We start from the raw sequence: 18,830 nt of genomic DNA, 5'->3' as shown, positions 1-18,830 counted from the left end.
TTAAATTTACACTTTCACTTTCCTGTTCATCTACACTGTCAACTAAAGGTATAAAATGCCCCAAAAAAAGCTTCCTTAAAATTAATTTGTGGTGATTGGTGGGAAGCAGAGGGGATCAGAACATAAGGTTGAAAATAGATAGAGACGTCTAGCCTTGCTGACTTTGTGCTTAACATTACTCATAACACCTCTATGAACAAAGGACAGGAAATAGATCATTTAAATAATCATTATCTCATAAAAAGAAACACAACCAGTTATTATCCATGAAGTCCATCTGGGACATTGACATCTTTAAACCATCTTTAAAAAAAAAAAAAGGATTTTGACATTTTGTTATTCACTTTGCATTACCTTGATGTTTGTTCATTTGCTCTAAGGTGGAACTGCAGTCAAATAAAGTGTATTCATTTTTCAAGTGGTAAGAAAATTGCTTACAGTTCTGGCATCATTGTCATGTTGGAGAGGTGCAGTGAGAGAAAGGAATAAGCTGTGTTACTGAAACAAATTGTGTCAGTGTTAACTGTCATATGGATATGTCTTGTGTCTTAACCTGAAACTTGCTATCTGCATTACTATTTCTGACACACACACACACACACACACACACACACACACACACACACACACACACACACACACACACACACACTGTATCTATCTATCACTATTCTATTACAGCCTCAAACTCAGATATTTTTATCACATTGAGGCTTCTCCCAGTCAGGGTTTTGCCATTCACGCCGAACTTAGGCCACAGTCCTTTCATCCAGGTCCATCCAGTAGGTGTTTTTTTATTTATTTTTCTAATCAGTGATCACAAACAAAGCAGACAAAGGAAGGGACAACTGGCTGTTTGCCAAAGGGAAAAGGAGGCGGGAGGAAGGGAGAGAAGGAGGGAGGGAGCGAGCGAGCGTGTGACAGTGGCAGAAAAGGGAAGGGTGGAGAGGAGGAGTGGATAAGGAACGTAGAACGAATGAGTGTGGCAGGAGAGACAAAAGACGCGAGGCTGTGTACAGTGTTTTGTTTTGCTGAGAACGCAGCAGAACACAGAGAGAGGCAGGGTCAGTGTGTCACAAAAAATAATCGCATTCCACCATCGCCTCTGGAAGCTCTAAGCAATGCAAAACAGCACACTGGGATCCTTTTTTTTTTTTTCCCTTTGTCACCTTGGCAAATATTAGCTCCCCTCTCTTCCTTTCTGGGGCTCTTTCTTGCTTCAAAGCGGCAGCGATTTGTGATTGAAATGAATTCTTTTTGCTTGTCAGCAGCGGGAGAAATTTGTCCCTCTCTTTTGTCTGCGCGATGCTCGGCAGGCTTTGTTGGGAGTCCCCGCCGCACCCCTCTTCCTCTCACCCCTCCCCAGGCACTCCCTCTGGCGAGTGCTGATTTTTGATAATAAGCCCAGAAGTAATTTGTCATGTGGACCGGCCAGCGGTGCGCGGCATGTGTGCGGTTTGGGACTTGAATGGCGATGGTGGAAGTGCAGGGCCACGAGAGGGGAATTACGAGGCTCACAGCGAGCATCGATTCATACAGCCAGCGGGAACGTTGTTTTGCTAGTCAAAGCCTTTTTCTGTTTTGTTTTTGGGGGGGGTGGGGTTGCTGAAACCTTGCCGCTTTCCACTTGTTAGTCAGTCGCTCACCAGAAAAGTAATCACAGAACAGAGTTTATGAATTTTTCTTTTGCCACTCGAGGGTGGCCGCTACACGACTGCGACAATTTGGGTTTGGAGGTGTGATTGCCACTGATTTTAATTGAATTGGTAGGATCATCAAGGTTATTAATAATTTTTGTTGATTATAAAAAATGAGTCGATAAATGGATTAACAACCGCATTTAGATGAACCTTTACAGTCGTCAGCACACATTTGTAGTTTTGAGAAGCTGGATTCAGTAGCCACCTCTCTTCATGCTGCCTTTCACAAAGCATGTTGAGTATAAGTGTACACACACACGGAGCACATATCACTGTGCATTGTGTGTGCTTGTGTGTCTGCTGGTTACAAAGAGGTTGGCCTAACTGAGGTTTCATATACTGTACATCCCCTCCCCCCATGCATCACACAGGTTTTATGGCCCCAGTGGGACATTTATGCTACAGTATATGTGTGTGAGTAGGTGAGGTGTGTGTGTGTGTGTGTGTGTGTGTGTGTGTGTGTGTGTGTGTGTGTGTGTGTGTGTGTGTGTGTGTACACAGTGCAAGGAATCTCCTGATGTCTGGAGGCAGTTGTTGTGTTGAGGTCATTTTAATGTTCTTTTTTTACAACATAATTTTAGCATCTTCACGTCACTGTTGTGAGTTGGAAAGGAAAGGAAAGCTGTTCATGTATTTTTGTTTCTGGAGCTGCTTAATCATTTACATTATCCAACAGAATCTGTGCCACTGAGTACAGTCTCCAATAAAATCTAAAGATATTTATGATCCTACAGTGTGCATTCAGTGGACTGATTTGCCCCTTCAACTCCTCAGCTCTGTGCAGCCGCTTCCTGTTTTTTCTTTGCCCATGATGACATCAGTCAAACAGCATTGACAGCACCCTGGTGAATGCAGAGCCATATAGTCTTTGCATGCGGGGGGGGGGGGGGACTAAAGGATTGATGGCTGATATCATTAAAACGATGACCCTGTCTAGGAAAGTGAGTGTCTGATAGTCTGATGAGATTGGAGTGTCGGGGTGGGACATGGGGGAGGGGATGAGGCGTGTGTGTGTGTGTGTGTGTGTGTGTGCGCGCGCTCAAGTGTGTATGGAAGTAACAGGGCTAGTGTTACTGTCAGAGTGTTTAATAAATCAATGCAGGTCAAGTCTGAGAGCCGGATGTCACCCAGATGGCCTGTTGTTAGGGGGATTTGTAGTGTGTGTGTGTGTGTGTGTGTGTGTGTCAGCTCCTACTCATGTGCAGTGGTAGTTTAGCAGCACTGAGGTTTTCTCTGTGCATATGTCACTTCTAATGAGAAGTAGTAAAGCAGATGGATATGACCTCATAGTCTCCAGACATCTTGAAAAATAATACCATCTCACACACACACACACACACACACACACACACACACACACACACACACACACACACACACACACACACATGCCCATACAGTGTTATTGCACACCTATTAAAATGCCCCATGTGCCCCTCACACACACCACATGTGCCTTTTGCGGTCCGTTTTATCTAGTCTTAGTCTGTGGGTGTTGTTTGTAATGACCCTATTGAAACAGGTCTTAAAACAATCATGATCAGCTAAATGCTAATAATTATGTTATTTTGCATCATTACATTCAATTTGGTAATAATTAATACAATTTTATAAATCTGAGTACAAAAAAATACAACATAATATCCAAAACTTCATGTAGAAAAAATGTTTTGCATTTCTTCTCAGTGGTTCTCTTTTTAAATATAGTTGCTGTTTATTCTAACTTGTGATGAAACCGTATGATTCAGTCCAGTCCTGCGGCAGTTTGGTTTGGACCGGATGTTGACGAGAGAGGTTTTCTATTTCTGGGAAAGTCCTATTTATAAAGTCCTATTATAACTGACAGCTATTTATATGGAAATGTTTTCTATCACAGGTGTAGGACAGCACCAGTTATGATTTCCCTATGAGGGACAGAATGAGTACGATGTGACAACCTGGACTGAAATGGTACTCGGATCATTTAAAAGTCTGACGCCATCATTTGAAGAACTGACCCGCTTCATGTAGTAAAAAAAACAAAACAAAAACCAGTCTGTCCGGTGTGTTTCTCCCTCTCCACTTCCTCCCACAATGGCCCCCTTTTTTTCCTTTTTTTTTTTTGAGCTGCTACTTAATTAGCAGTCTCTGAAGCTAACACGGCGCGGCGTACAAAGTGACTGCTCTCTGATCTCCGTGACGAGATATCCGCTCACCCTCACCACAACAAATACTCTCATGTTTGTTTGTCTCAGCTGCTAGATAAAAGCACTTCTAGGCACATGACATCCAAAAAGAGAAGGAGAGTAGGAGGAAAGAAAGAAAAGAAAGGAAATATGAAGAGGAAAGAAGACGAGGGAGGATTGTGTTGATAGGGGACATTCAATTTTGATTTCAAAATCGATTTTGATTTTTGGAGGAATTTCTCAAGTCTGTGTGTTGACAGCGGACTTGTGGACCCTGTCTTTGATCATCACCTATACGCCCTGTGTCTTTATTTCTTCTTTCTTCGTTTTCGTCGTCTTCTATTGTCATGCTTGTTCCCCTCCACTTCTAAGCTGCTTTGCAGAGCTGTAATACCTTGCTTATGTGAGGGGGAGTGAGGGTCGGGGACCCGGGATGTGACAGGATTTGGGAGGTCTTAGGCTTTGGCATGTGACCGATGCAGACGGCGTTATTCTGGGAGCTAAAATCCAGGGATCTGAGAAGAAGACAGAGCCAAGAGGACGATGGCATAACAATAACCAGTGTGATTTTTTTCTTTTTTTTTTCTTCAACCATCCAAATGAATAGAGGAATACAGTTTTTTACTAAACTGGCCAACTTCTGTATTAATGTAAACTTCACAGACATAAATCGTAGTCTGCAGAGCCCTTGCAGATGTTGTACTTAGTGTCACAGTAGAGGAATTTCAGACTTAATATCCAGAAGAAGCAAAAAGCTGAGAAATCATCACTCCAAGATGGTTCCATGCAAATTTAGCAAGGCTCAAGACTGGCGGCGTCGTGGAGTATCAGGTCATTTTATGTGCAACATTTGATGCCTGTAGCACCCACTGGACCGATCACACGGGCTGCAGAAGAAGTCGGAGTACGGTGGCTGAGAATGTGCTAAAATTGCTACTTCTCTAGAGGTGTCACACACTGATTCTGTGAAAACCTAAACATTAGTTTTTCAGCCAGAGACAGGTTGAGTGAGGCTGAGTTCCAGGTGATGCCTTTCCTTGCTTTGCCTGTATTCAGTCATCTCTGAATAATGATCAGGTTGGTTCAATAGTGATGCACCTTCACGTGGTAGCAGGTAACAGGCGAAGGAAACGTCCACTAGGACAAACAGAAATTAAGCAATCATTTTAGAGCGCTAATATTTGGTCATGGAGTCAGGCAAACATGACTGACACCGAGGGCATGCATTTAATTATTCTTGCCAGTGTTAGCAAAGAAAGAGCGGGCTGCAGGGTGAACTGGGTGTTTGAAATGTGAGTGTTTCCTGCACTGATTCTTTGTGTGTATGCATTTAAGTTTGCGCAATTAGGTAACGCTGTTTTGCCAGCGATTAGAAAGTTAATGGTAAAATAATTCAAAATGTATATCATTATTCTGCGCCACAGCCTCTTAATCCCCATCACAGCAAAGTGATTCACACAAAGGCTCTTCACATTTCTCTGAAAGCTGAGGAGACAGACAAAAGTGGTGCAATCTGTGTCGAAGAGATGAAGACCAGAGGTATGAACAGATTGATGAGCCCACACAGACACACTCAGGAGAAAGATGAACCTCTGTGAAGTAGTTTCATATGTTCAGCAGCGTTACCTTCACAAAGCGTCTCAGTTGCCTGGATATTATTTTGTACCGCTTTGGAGTCGGGCCTTTTGAAAACCTCTGGATATGAGTGCTGCAACACGCTGTGTTGCTTTGTTTTTGCACAATTCTTCATTTGTCAAATTAAAGGAAGCCATTTATTTCTCTAAAGCACGGCGGCACCTGCTTGTACCACCCTTCAAGTGGGTGGAAAGTGAAGGATTTCACTGTTGATAGACTGCTTTATTGGTCCCAGAGAGAGAGATTGTGTCATTATAGCAGTTGAGAACGTAGAATAAAAATGAAGAATATAGAACAAAAACCCCAGTTCACACAGGTATTTCAAGCTGTTTGTATAGGGCGGTAAAATAAACTCAGAAAAAACCCTTTAACATATAATGTACATTTGTTGTGAGGCATACAGCTATAAAAAAGTGCTAAACGGACATAATTTATTATTATATAGTTATTTATACTGTAATATCTTGGCATATTCTACATTAAAGGGTATGAATGAAGCCGCATGAACAAGGTACAGTGTGGCAGGAAGGTGTACAGTCTTATAACATGAGGTATAAAACATAGTAAAAACCAAAACAAAACAGTTTGAAACACAATGAAACAAACATGACAGTACAGTATAGGAAGTGTATAGTATATAAAGCCTATTATTTAATGCCCATAGTGAAGTTTCCATTCAGTCCACCACCCAAACATGCATTGAAAGTATGGACAAAGTCAGCTCTCTGGATCAGTTCATTCTCACTGAACATGAATATAAGTTATCAGGATCTCAGTTTTCATAAAGTTTGCCACCACCTCTTTCATCTTCAACACATTGAGCCCAGGGTGAATCCTCCCTCTCCACATGACGCAACTGTCAACCAGGTCTCTGCGCTCCGACTCCCGCTCGCCTCTGGTCCACCTCATCTATGATTCACTCGTGGTTTTGTCTCAAGAAATCGGGGAATCTACATCTTGCCTTATAGGCCTGACTCTGCCGTGTCCAGAGAGGAGATCATGAAATGCTAACAAGCTCCTTTGAACCTGTAGGTGGTATTTGATGTGCTGCGAGGAGCATAATATAAGTGTATTTGATCTGGCCAGCTGTCTGGACTGCCGGTCCATGAGTTTCCTTCACATCTCCAGCCTTTGTAGTGTGCGCACATCTGATTCTCACAACCATGTACACACACACACACACACACACACACACACACCACACACACACACACACACACACACCTACCTACCTACCTACCTGTGAGCATGCATTCAAATGCAGGTGCAAATAAACATTCATAGAGTTTTGGCACCTTCGCTTTAAACTCAAATATATCTATTAAAGTACATACTCGTTCACCTCTGATGATGATCACTGATCCCAGCCACAGATTAGTTTCGATGGTCTGGCTTTCAAGAGTTTGGGAAACTTTATATTTGGCAGCTGTAAAAGTTCAGCTGCCCTTTCTGTTGCCCTTTTTATTTTCAATCAATCAGTGGGTGAATCATGTGTTCATTATTTCTTTGGTTCTCCGCTTTGTGGGTGGACTACACACACAGCCTGTTGGTATTGAAGTTAGCCGAATCAAAAAGTCAGAAAGTTTGAAAAGGAAATGCTACATCACACTCCTCCCCACTGTCCATTACCTACAGTTAGTGTTATTTTCAGCTGCACTGTGCTCTTGTTGTATTATGGGCCCCTCTCCACAATATCTCTCTGTCTCCAAATAATTATTGGGAAACTGGACAGGCCTTTAATCTCCTCAAAAGACCAATATTATACTTGTCTACTTTTCTCCATCCCTCCCTCTGTTTGTTGCTCACGTTCAAACACACACACACACACACACACACACACATGATATTCATGAAGTGTTCCCCCACTCCCTCATAGTTGTGTTTCAACCTCTGCTCACTGATTAACGGCCGCTTTCCCTCCACTGACACGCTTCGTTCTTTAGCTCTTTAGCCGATCACAACAATGTGGAAGACCATCTATTTCCTCTCCTCTTTCTCCCACAGTCTTGCTCTCTCTCTCTCTCTCTCTCTCTCTCTCTCTCTCTCTCTCTCTCTCTCCTCTCTCTCTCTCTCCCTCTCCATCTCTCTCCATTGCCTCTTGCTCTCTCCTCTGTCTGTCTCAACATTTTTCTCCCTTTGCTCCTGTTACTCGCTTCCTCTTTCCCGCCTCCTCTTTAGAGTGTACAGCCGGAGACATGGTGTACTATTTTTTCTCCTCTTCTTTTCCGTGCTGTTTGTTTTTTAATGCATGATGTTTCAGGAAGTGTGTGTGTGCACAACACCTGGCTGTGCAGAGCCTACAGTCACAGTCTCCAGATTAACAGCTTTAACTTTAAAAGAAAAATTCTATATTGTGTCATTTAGACTTCAGTAGAGTTTCATGTAATTCTCAGAATAATGCAAATAAAAGTGAATGTAAAAAAGTAAAAGTGAATAAAAATAAATGAGTAAGAGGTTGTTTAAATCATTTTAAACACTCTATAGCATCATCTGACTTCGGTAGAATTTGGACTTGTCTATTAAATGCTAATAGGTGAAAACACATACACACACATCCAGCATTAAGTGTGCTGTAATGGTAATGAAAATACCCGAGCAGTGCAAGATGGTTACCGCAGCAGAGTCAGTTTGGGCTTTTCTCCATTTTCTCTCCTTGGTAGTGTGTTGACTTCTGACTGGGTTATTTTTAACCACATGTCTCTGGCTTGCTGTAATCATACGCTGCGGTCAGGATGAATCTTGTTGTTTGTTCTGGGTAGAAGTTTGGTCAGAGTTGGTTTGGAAGGATTTTGGTTGGAATTAGTGAGATTTAGCAAACAGGAAAGTGATATTTTGCTGAATTTCTGCATATTTTTTTTTTGATAGCTGAGTACCAACATTCAGGTGCATTTAGACAAAGATAGAGTCAAATACATGCGGGTAAACACATATTTTATTAAAGATACAAGCTCATGAATATTTTTGCATGTCACAAAGAGGAGGAGAGAAGAAAGAGATTACTTACAGGAACTTCCGATGATGATTCTCTGTCACTTGCACACATAAAGCTGCACAGAGGTGCGCTAAACACAAACAGCCGGTGTCTGTTGTTACAGCAAACACATCTACTGTCAGTCTGGGAACACATCCATTTGCTTTTGGGGGCCAATAAACACTCCGGCGGGGGATAGTAGTCTCGAACAGAGAAAGACATGGAAATTCTTTCTTTATCTGAATTCACACTGTCAAAATTAAAATTAAGCAGAGGTCCAAAAATGTAGTAAAAATACGTTGTCATTTATATCTGACTCTTAAAAACAGTCTGATTGTGCCAGATCAAAAGCTTGTGAATGATGGATGCTTATTAGTTTTTTTTCTCTTGAGCTCAGAGCCTGAGCAGATTAAAAGGTGTCACTGTGTCTGACTGTGCTGTGGTAAATAATCTCTCTCCAGCACCGCTGTCTGCTTGCGGCCATTGTTATTGGAGCAAATCAACATTTCAGGGGCTGCAGTCAACAGATCCTAATTACAGGTGACACAGTTCCCTCGGTGATTATTGTGCTGTTGGATGTTTTATTTCCATTTCCCTTTCACTCCGTGCGTGTGTATGCATGTGTGTAATGGAGTGTGTAAATTGAATGAATTGGAGGAAGGCGCTGACCTTCACCTGTTCCCAGGTCAAACAATAGCGTCCCAAATCATGTTGTCAGGAGTGTGTGGGAAAGAATCCTAAGAGGTGTGTGTGTGTGTGTGTGTGTGTGTGTGTGTGTGTGTGTGTGTGTGTGTGTGTGTGTGGGGTGGGGGGGTGGAGTGGAGGCCATATGAGCATCACTAGGTCATCTTAGTCACTTATTGATCATGGTGGTCCTCGGAGCGTGACATTAGTTGAATGTCAGTGGAAGATTAACACAGTATGTCTATAGACAGCAGCACCAGCAGCCCATTTAATCCTGAATGTGTGTGTGGCGGCCCCGCCCACATGGTCACTCTCATGCATTACTTTAATGGTTTGACCCTGCATGACCCTGTAAAGGTCTGATATTCATGTAGAGACCGTAGGACTGATCATGCAAATTTTACAGTCGGTTAAAGTGTTGAGTGTGACACGTCCACTGATGTTAATTAATTAATATTTTTTCCCATAAGAATAAATGAATAAAGCAGTGGTTCCCAACCTTTTCCAACTCATAGCCCACTTGAAAATCTCAAAAATGTTGGTGGCCCGCATCCGACCCCGTAACAAAATGGGGGCCAAATAATGCGCCCTCAGGGCACTTTTTATTTAAATGATAACGATCAAACATTCAGGACTGATCAGAAGGCAGGAGAATCTCAATTTTTCTTTTTTTGTTTGACGGGTGAGAGATCGTTTGTCGATTCACCATCTGTCTCTTGACTTTTTCCTTTTAATTCTTCTTGTTGCTAACCGGCTATTGATACTCCAGTTTTTGCCATCGATGTAATCTTTTCACGCGCAATCAAACTGAGATATCAAACGCACATACGACACAACACGCAAGTTCCTATCATTAGCTCGTCACAGTGATAGGCCTCAATAGGAGAAAAAAAAAAACACTACACTATATAGATGTGTGTGTGTGTGTGTGTGTGTGCGTTTTAATGATAACAGTTTTTCACCAAAATTGTACTGTTTGCAAATGATCTATTGGCCACTTGTAATACCTTAATGGCCCACAGGTTGAGAACCACTGGAGTAAAGAGAGTGAATGAGTTGAGCAAATGAACAAAATAAATCTTAGTACGAATAAATACCATTGTACATGTGTCGCTCAAAGAACAGTTCTGCACCCTGTGAATCATGAAGCTAGGAAATCCTTGGCTAAGGCGCAAGTGAAGTGGAGTGATGGATAAAATATGAGAATCTGACGGTCCAATGGAAAAGTGTACAAAGTTGAATCTGCTTGTGAGGAAGCTCGAGCTCTTCAGGTCTTTCTGTTACTTCACATGAATATTAATCACTTTCTTGGGATGGAGGACAAAAATAAAATAATGTGCTTCAACTCCAGAAGGATGGGTTGTGGGAAGGTAAAGGTGTGTGTGTGTGTGTGTGTGTGTGTGTGTGTGTGTGTGTGTGTGTGTGTGTGTGTGTGTGTGTGTGTGTGGATATGCACAGCATGCGCATCTGGTTGCCTATTGTTTGTCTCCTCCACAATCACTCTCACACCTCATAAGGCAGATTTAGGCTGTTCCATATGGATGACACTCACATATGACAGGACCTGCTGCATCAGAATGTAAATGGGAGCGGCTGTTTGTGTGCATCAGCAACTCTTGAAGAGAGAGCGAGAGAGAGAGAGGGAATCAGAAAATCTTTCTTGTGTGTGCAGATTTTTTCACATTTTATTTAGTTTATAAATATCAATATATGATCTCTCTATATATTCATCCACCATTTAGACTAGATCTGCTTTTGAAATTTACCCATATTGTTGCTCTTCTCTTTTATGAATATAGCTCTTTTCATTCCTGGTGCCGGATCCTGTGCCTGTTGCAGCAGAAATATAAGTTTCATTGTAATGCTTATTTCATCATTATTAAAATGTTGTACCGTATATCTATGTGAGGGAAAATTTCCTTTGCTTAAAACTAGTCATTATTCATTCAGTATTCAAAAACCCAAATGACTGCACTCTCATAAATGTAACTCTCAGTTTTCAAGATGGATGATAACAGCTTTCCATAATATGCTTTATTGAAATGCTAACACTTTTACTTATAGTGTGGGGGGGGGCATTTTTAAATGAAAGTCATCATACTCAACTTATGAGAGGTCTTTTTCTCTGCAGATGAATAAAATGTACTCATCATCATGTTCAAATAAACCTGTCCTTTAGTTGCTGTAAGTCGTTAAAGTGGGAAATTGTTGTGTGTGTGTGTGTGTGTGTTTTTTTTTTTGTTTTGTTTTTTAAATATCATCTATCCTGAGGTTAATAAAAAGAATGTTTTTATAGTCACAGTAGAAAAGGTAATCAATGCCTTTGGCTCCCAGAATAAAAGCAGCCTGTGGTTAATTGTAATATTTTAATTAATTCTTTTGAGTGAAGATGGTCTGTGATTGAACATTTGATATGAAGGTGCAGGATGTCTGTTGTGATCTACAGTGGTATTGTGAATTTTACTGCCCTACTACTGGATACACTGTGTGTGGCTACAGCTGCCTCTGTTATCAGGCCGCAGGCAGAGATGGAGGGAAAGATGGAGGAAAAAAACAGGGAGGTTGGACAGGAAGAGATGTGATTTATGCTAACATGCTGGTAGGAGGAAAGGGGATTTATTCGGCCCTTTGTGAAGACTGATGTCATTACACCGGACCCCACCTCGACAACCTCTTTCCCACTTGACTTTCGTTTCTGTACCCCTGTTCCCTGTTCCGTCCCCTCTTTCTATTTACCTTTGTCTCTGGCTCTGACTACCTTGTAATCCCCAGGGACACACTTTTCATTTATTCTAGGCCTACACCTTCTTCAATACCATCTCACTCATGTCTTTAAGACTCCCTTTTTCTTTTTCCCTCTACTCAGAATCAATACTCTGCACCGGTGAGTACGTAAATGTGTGGTTGTCTCTATCTTTTCTTCGCTCTGCCTTACATTATCATCCATACAGATTAATTTAGATATACATTAAGAGAGTATTGATGCTCACAGCTGAGATGCTGTCAGTTCCTCTAGTATGTACTTCATTATTATGGCTCCCACTTGTGCCATCAGTTATTACGCTGCCTTGTACCACACACCAAAGAACGTCCAAGGCTACACACATAAACAACAAGCTAATATGATGGCTAGCTTTTCCCTTGCTAAACAGAATAGCACTGTGTAGAATACACAGTCTTATTCCAGGGTCGGAACAGTTCCTTTTGTATTAATGAGATTAATCATAGGGGATTGATTTTGTATTAAGATGTTTGTGAAAGTAAGATTATAATTCCCCACCAAATTGTATTCAAAATTAAAAAAAAAATATTTGAGAGTTAAAGGAATTGTTTGACTTAGTGGGGAATATGATTATTTGCTTTCTTGCAGAGAGTTAGATCAGTAGTCCAGTAGTCCACATAATCCCCATAAAATTACAACACTTTTTTTTCACTTTTTTTTTGTATGGATTAAACAAACAAGATATAGTATGGTAGACAGTCAGCTTTAGAAGTGCAGGTAGGTGGATTGTTTTACCCTTGGATAGACACAGGTCAGCGGTTAACCCCCCTTTCCAGTCTTTATACAAAGCTAAGCTAACTTGCTGCTGTTCCTCAGCCTCATATTTCTAACTTCTCATGTAAATCTCAGCAAGAGAGCAAGTCAGCATATTTCCGCAAAAAAAGTCAAACTATTCCTTCAAGTGTTAATTGCGTGTGTTTTTGTTATTGGTTTCATAAAACTGTGAATGACAGTTTGATGCCTAATCAGGAGCCCACACATCAGCTCTGTGCTCCACAGCAGTGACATGTGACACAATATAAACTGACAGAGGCTGCCTGGACTCTTCCTTGGTTTCATATTTATTTATTATTCTTCTATATTAGAAATCCATCTCCCGCTGTAATTAAAGCACCACTGGCAGTAAGTGATGTAATCACAGGTGACTGGAGAATAGTGAGCTCTAGCAAATCATGTGCGATTCATTTTCACGGTCATCCGTCCAGCGCTTTAGCGTAGCACTCTGACGACCTACGTTCCCAGCTGGCTTGAACTATGGGCCGGTGAGGTGCTTTAACACGAGGCTCACGTGAAGGAAATGGAACAGCAGCAGTCACAGTTACTTTCACTGCTCGTCAGAAGAAAATTACCACCAAACACACACACACACGGTTGTTCAAATACACACACATACACACACTTCCTTGCCATTTGTCAGCTGCCCCCTCTGTATATTTCATCATGGCGAGGCAAGGCATTGCTAACATGCCAGGCGAGTGCTTTCTCTTGTTCAGTGGCTCTCGCTGTCAAGGAGAAGGATTTTTTTGCCTCTCTCCGTGACAGACTCAAGTGCTTCAATTTTCCCCTTGCTTGGAGAAAGTGACTGCACAAAACATTTGGAGTCCGTGGGCTATCGGGAAACAGCAATACGCAGAGCCAGAGCCAGTTCTGCGAAGATCGTGCCGGACTCCGAAGGTGGATCATGGGTTAGTAAAAATGGAGCAGAGCCTCTGAGGCAGGTCAGGCAGGAAACCTGGCGAGCGCTACGCTGTTCACATGTGACACAGTTGATACACGGCGACATATATCCAACACGCCCTCACACAAAAAGAGGCTGTCAGTGCTCTGCTCAGTCAATCAGCTTTAAAGCAAACAGCTCAGATTGTAAACGCTGTTTCTCCTCCAAGGCAGCATCCACCTGTGAGTGGAGTCTTTCACCAGATTCATTCCTCAGACAGTACTGTTAATCTTAATGAGTCACATTTCATAAGTACATCTGCCAACCTATAAATCTGAAATTATGCAACTGGAGACTTTTTCTTCTATGCTGGATCTTTGTCGAGCGAAAAAAAAAGTTGTTGCACGCACACAGGTGGGTGCGACTCTCCCTCCTATGATCTCACCTACTTTACAGCCCTGATCCACTTAGTCAACCTCAAAGAACAGGCTCCAACAAAGGCTGTCCAATCAAACGTCTCCTCGTGTCTCCTATTACAACTTGCACTTGAACTCACCACCAAGACTCCAGCCTGCAACCAGCCACATCAAAACATTGCGTGCTGAAGGTTGAATTAAAATTGGACTGGATAATTGGTTTGAAGTTGGTGCTTGGGAATTACTCTTGACTCAAGTTAAATTTTAATTGCCTAGTCTTGTTGCTTTTGTTAAGTGGATTATCACATTTCTGACAAATCTCCCTAGTGCTTATTGCAGTAATGTTTTTGCACTCTGTACCCAGAGATCACTAGTCAGTTAGTTTTATTTTATTTTTATTTTTTTTTATTCAGCCATCACTTCCTGGATTGGAGGATTTTTTCTATTAAATACCTACTTCATATCTACTGTAACACTCTGTCACTGCTTTCACTTTCTTTGAGACTTAACATTGGATGTTTTCAATGTCTCCACAGCAAAGAAGACGTGTGCGACCACAGACTTCGCCTGTAAGAACGGACAGTGTGTTCCTGCTAGGTGGCGCTGTGATGGAGAGCCGGAGTGTGCAGACGGTTCAGACGAGGCTGATGCAATCTGCAGTAAGTACCTGTCCGGACACACACACAGACAAACACCGCCACACATGTAGACAAACAGCGCCGGAAAGGCAAAAATACAGAGATGGAGGGAAGGTTGTACACACACACACACACACACACACACACACACACACACACACATTTGACCTGTTTTCAAATACGTTAACAGCTTCTTATGTGTGTAGCTCAGTAGTGCACACTCGGGCATGTTTTTAATGAAATATATATACCAGCATGACGTCATTGTTTTTGTCTTTACTATAGTCATCATTTGTTTTGTGTTGTTTGACCTACAGACACACACACACACACACACACACACACACACACACACACACACACACACACCCTTTTCTTAGGCATAAAGCAGTCCCAAGGTTGCTCAGTCTCATTTTGCTGTGTTCCAGCTGCTGTGCCAACCTTCTCTTTCCTGCACACTGCCTCAGAAAATGGCTTTCAGTCGTTTTTATTGGCATCAGACGCAGGATATCCATACAGTGTATGATCAAGGTCACAGAGGATGGAAGAGTGAACAAAATATCTGGCGTGCTTTGAAAAGTGAGAATTAGAAATTAGAAAAGCATTCATGTGATGTGTGTAGGGTCACACATTACTTTTTAATCACTGATAGAAAGTTTTTTTTGTCAGTTTATACCAGTTAGGTTGCATAGCTGTTGCCCATCCTATAGAACTAGCAAGTGTTTGCTGCACATACTGACTGTAGGACAATGCAGGCATGATAGCGAAAACTACAGTGAAAAACTACAATGACCAATGTCTGTTTGTGTGCCTTGGATATTTCTCGTTGGATAGACGGAAAAAAAACAAACCTTGTACATAGTTTTTTGATCGTTTCACTGCCTTGTTAATCATATAAACTGAAGTGAATGATTTATTTGAGGCACTTTTGGAAAAAGAGCTACTGTGCATGTGATGAAATAATGCATGTGAGTCATGATCAGCCAGGAGATCTTTTTATCCATCACTGAAATACTGGAAAACATCAGCTTCCTTTTTTTTTTTTTTTTTTAAAGCACATGTCAGCATGTGCTGGTGTAATGATGAAAAATGGAACAAAGCCTGCAAACATGCCTTAACTGTTGCACTCTTGTTTACAAGGTTGGCAGGAGGTGAGGTCACTTGCTGTTGCAATCATGAAAAATGGAACACTGCCCACTGTGATTAGTGGATTTTTTTTTTAATCAGCAGCAAGTCAGAGGTAACCCAGTGTTTACAGGTCGGGGATTGGACAGCAGAGGGGTGCAGTGAGTGTGAGGTGAGGTGCAGGGGTTTGTACAGCACGTCTGCGTTTTTATGGTGGGAAGAGAGGTTCAGAAACGCAAGAGATAAATCATGATGAGTCAATGTGGGAGAAGTCACGCTGTGATGAGCCGCTCTGCTTTGACGGTTTGTGTCTTTAGATAAATGAGTTTCATCAGATGGAATGAAATAAGTTCAGAATCAGGGCAGTTTTAATACCGTACAGTGTTTGGGTAAGTTGGTACAGAAAAAAGAAAAAAAGATCTAATTAAATGATCAGTAAAAAGCACCAAACACATGAGCAATTACTAAGGTGTAATACTGTATTCATAAAAAATTAATGACGCATGAGGCTTTTTAGAAGCTTCCTGATTTGCAAGTTTCTGAACTTTTTCACTTTAGTTTTTGTAAAGTTTCAGGTTCACAGTAAGGAAGGGTTTACATGAGATACCAGAGCAGCTCAAAGAGAGCGTGGTCTGAAGGCTTTGAAAAAGTCAAGAGACTGTAGAGAAGAGAAGACTGGAGATATCAAATTTGATAAAATGTATATGCATATGTATAGCTCAAATATAGGTTTGGGAGAGAAGAGTATAGGAGGTTTGAATCCTGATGGATTTAGGTTTTCAGTGAGTTTCATGAAAGATGATTTTGGGAGAGATTACATCTTGAATATTATTAAAATTGCTGAATGTAACATACCAGATGGTAATCCATATCCAAGCTGCCAGAAGTACCTGGTTTTATGAAGGCCATGTTCATACCAACGATAGCATTGCGTAACAACAAAACAACCTTCTCACTCAGACCACCTTCCTTTTTCTGGGTCATTGTTGCGTCTGATGAGCATTCAGACTTAGTTTACATTTCATTTTCAAACCTGCACCTGCCCCAGAGACGGCGTGTGACGGAGTGTGTGATTGCTGGAGATGGTTTGAACGGGGGTTAGCTGTGATTGGAAGGGCTGGCAGAGATCTGAGGTGCTCTCATTAGGAATCAACAAAGTTATATGGTACTTTGTAAACACTACAAGTTGAGTTGAGACTGGCCAGCTCCTAAGGCAGGAGCAGAATACACACAGACTTATTTCACATGGATTCACATTTTAATTACACATATAATCAGTGTTTCCTCCAAAGATCAGTCTCGGAACAGAGCCGAACTCCTGGAGGTCAGTCTTCCCACTCCTGTGTAATCACACAACTTTCCATATGGCTGCGACTACAGGCCAGCTCCTATTTGCAATTTGTATTAAGATGATTTTTGAAGAGGTGATCAAAGAGCCCTTTGAAGTTTCTCAAAGTAATAAGTCTGATTGGGATGGGCCAAGGACATGTGTGTACGTGCACATGCCTATAAATGCTCTTGAGTGTGTGCACCAGCATAAGTGTTTGTACAAAGCCAGAGAGTCAATGCTTGTGTTTAGTATTCATCACAAGGTGAATCTGTAAGTCATTTCATCAGATTAGAGGACTTGTGGTTAAGTCTCATTATGTCTAATCAAGGTCAGACGCTGTGAGAGCTTCCCTAACTTTCTCGGCCACATTGATCCTCACAGCTGTGTGCGTGTGCGTGTGCGTGTGCGTGTGCGTGTGCGTGTGTGCATGTGTGTGCTTGTGTGCATGCGGCAGAGTGAGTGTGTGCTTTTGCATCTGCGTGTTTTCATCAGAACACAGTAAATTAAAAGAATCATTTGAGTGGATGAATATGGAAAAAAAATCCTCTTTATATGCAGTTTTAATGCTTGACATTGATATTTATCACGATAAACTAAATTGTTTATGGATAATCCAGTGTGTTCAATTCCTGAAATTTCAGATTTCCAAAAGTTTAATGATTAGATATTACAGAGCTAGATACCTTAGTTTAAATCATGAAACACAGTTTTCTATCATCCCGCAGTAAATGGATAGGTTGTTTTGTGTTTTGATGATGAGGGTGGTGTGTAACATGTCTGCCCATATCTCCCATAGATGCAGTACAGTTCAGTGACTCCTAATACCTTGTATGAAAGCTTCTGCATTTGTTATATTTCTTCGCTCTTCTATTTAGCTTTTTCCACCAGTCTTTACAGCGTCATATCACCTAACTCAACCTCATTTAATGTGATCAGACAGCCATTTGTATTTAATATCACACATGGCTTCATCCTATACTTTATAAGTTCCTTGCTATGTCATCTCTCTAACAGCCTCCCATCTTGTATCACATCCTCTTCTCTGTCCTGTTGGTCTCTTCCCTGTTACATGTCCTCCACTTTCTGATCTGAGTTCAGTTTAAGTAATGCCTTTGATTTCATTGATTTTCCTGGAAGGGAATCGATGGGCTGATCCTTGAGACCTCTGGTCGACTGCTGATTAACTATGGACCCCTGATGACGCCTCTGAAACCACACACACACACACGCACACACATACTCTGGCTCCTCAGGCGCTGTCTGTAATTACACATCTGAAAATGAATCTGGGCCTTGAGGGGATTGTGGAGAAAATGGTCAATCAGTAGAGTGATGGTTGATGGCATGAAAGAGTGGTCGTGTCTGCACACGATGTTCGGCCCTGATTTAAGTGCGAACAGGAATTTGTTAAAAATGTTCAAATTTTTGAACCAGTTCCTTACAAACAGTCACACATGTTGGGCGGCTGCGGCTCAGGAGGTGGAACAGGTCGTCCCCTAATCAGAAGGTCGGTGGTTCGACCCCCGGTTCCTTCAGTCCTTTGGCAAGATCCCCAAATAGCCTCTGATGGCTGTTCCATCAGTGTATGGGTGTGATGTATGAATGTGTGAGTGAATGGGTGAATGTGTGTTGTAAGTATTGAGTGGTCGATAAGAGTTGAAAAGTGCTTTATAAGTGCAGTCCATTTACCATCTACACACACACACAGACAACAAAAGATATTTTCT

General features: G+C 41.7%; 1 protein-coding gene across 4 annotated transcripts in view; it reads left to right on the top strand.

The window, feature by feature from the left end:
• The window catches only part of lrp8 (low density lipoprotein receptor-related protein 8, apolipoprotein e receptor), a 173,087-nt gene that overhangs the window by 69,711 nt on the left and 84,546 nt on the right, over positions 1-18,830 (top strand). For all 4 annotated transcript variants that reach the window (XM_056377966.1, XM_056377969.1, XM_056377967.1 and 1 more), the window contains exon 3: positions 14,547-14,669. In XM_056377966.1, the coding sequence (XP_056233941.1) occupies positions 14,547-14,669 (123 nt within the window). The remainder of the gene's footprint in view (positions 1-14,546; positions 14,670-18,830) is intronic.

Source organism: Seriola aureovittata, chromosome 6, assembly GCF_021018895.1.
Source record: "Seriola aureovittata isolate HTS-2021-v1 ecotype China chromosome 6, ASM2101889v1, whole genome shotgun sequence".
In the NCBI taxonomy this organism is placed as follows: domain Eukaryota; kingdom Metazoa; phylum Chordata; class Actinopteri; order Carangiformes; family Carangidae; genus Seriola; species Seriola aureovittata.
This window is presented reverse-complemented; position numbering and strand designations above follow the sequence as displayed.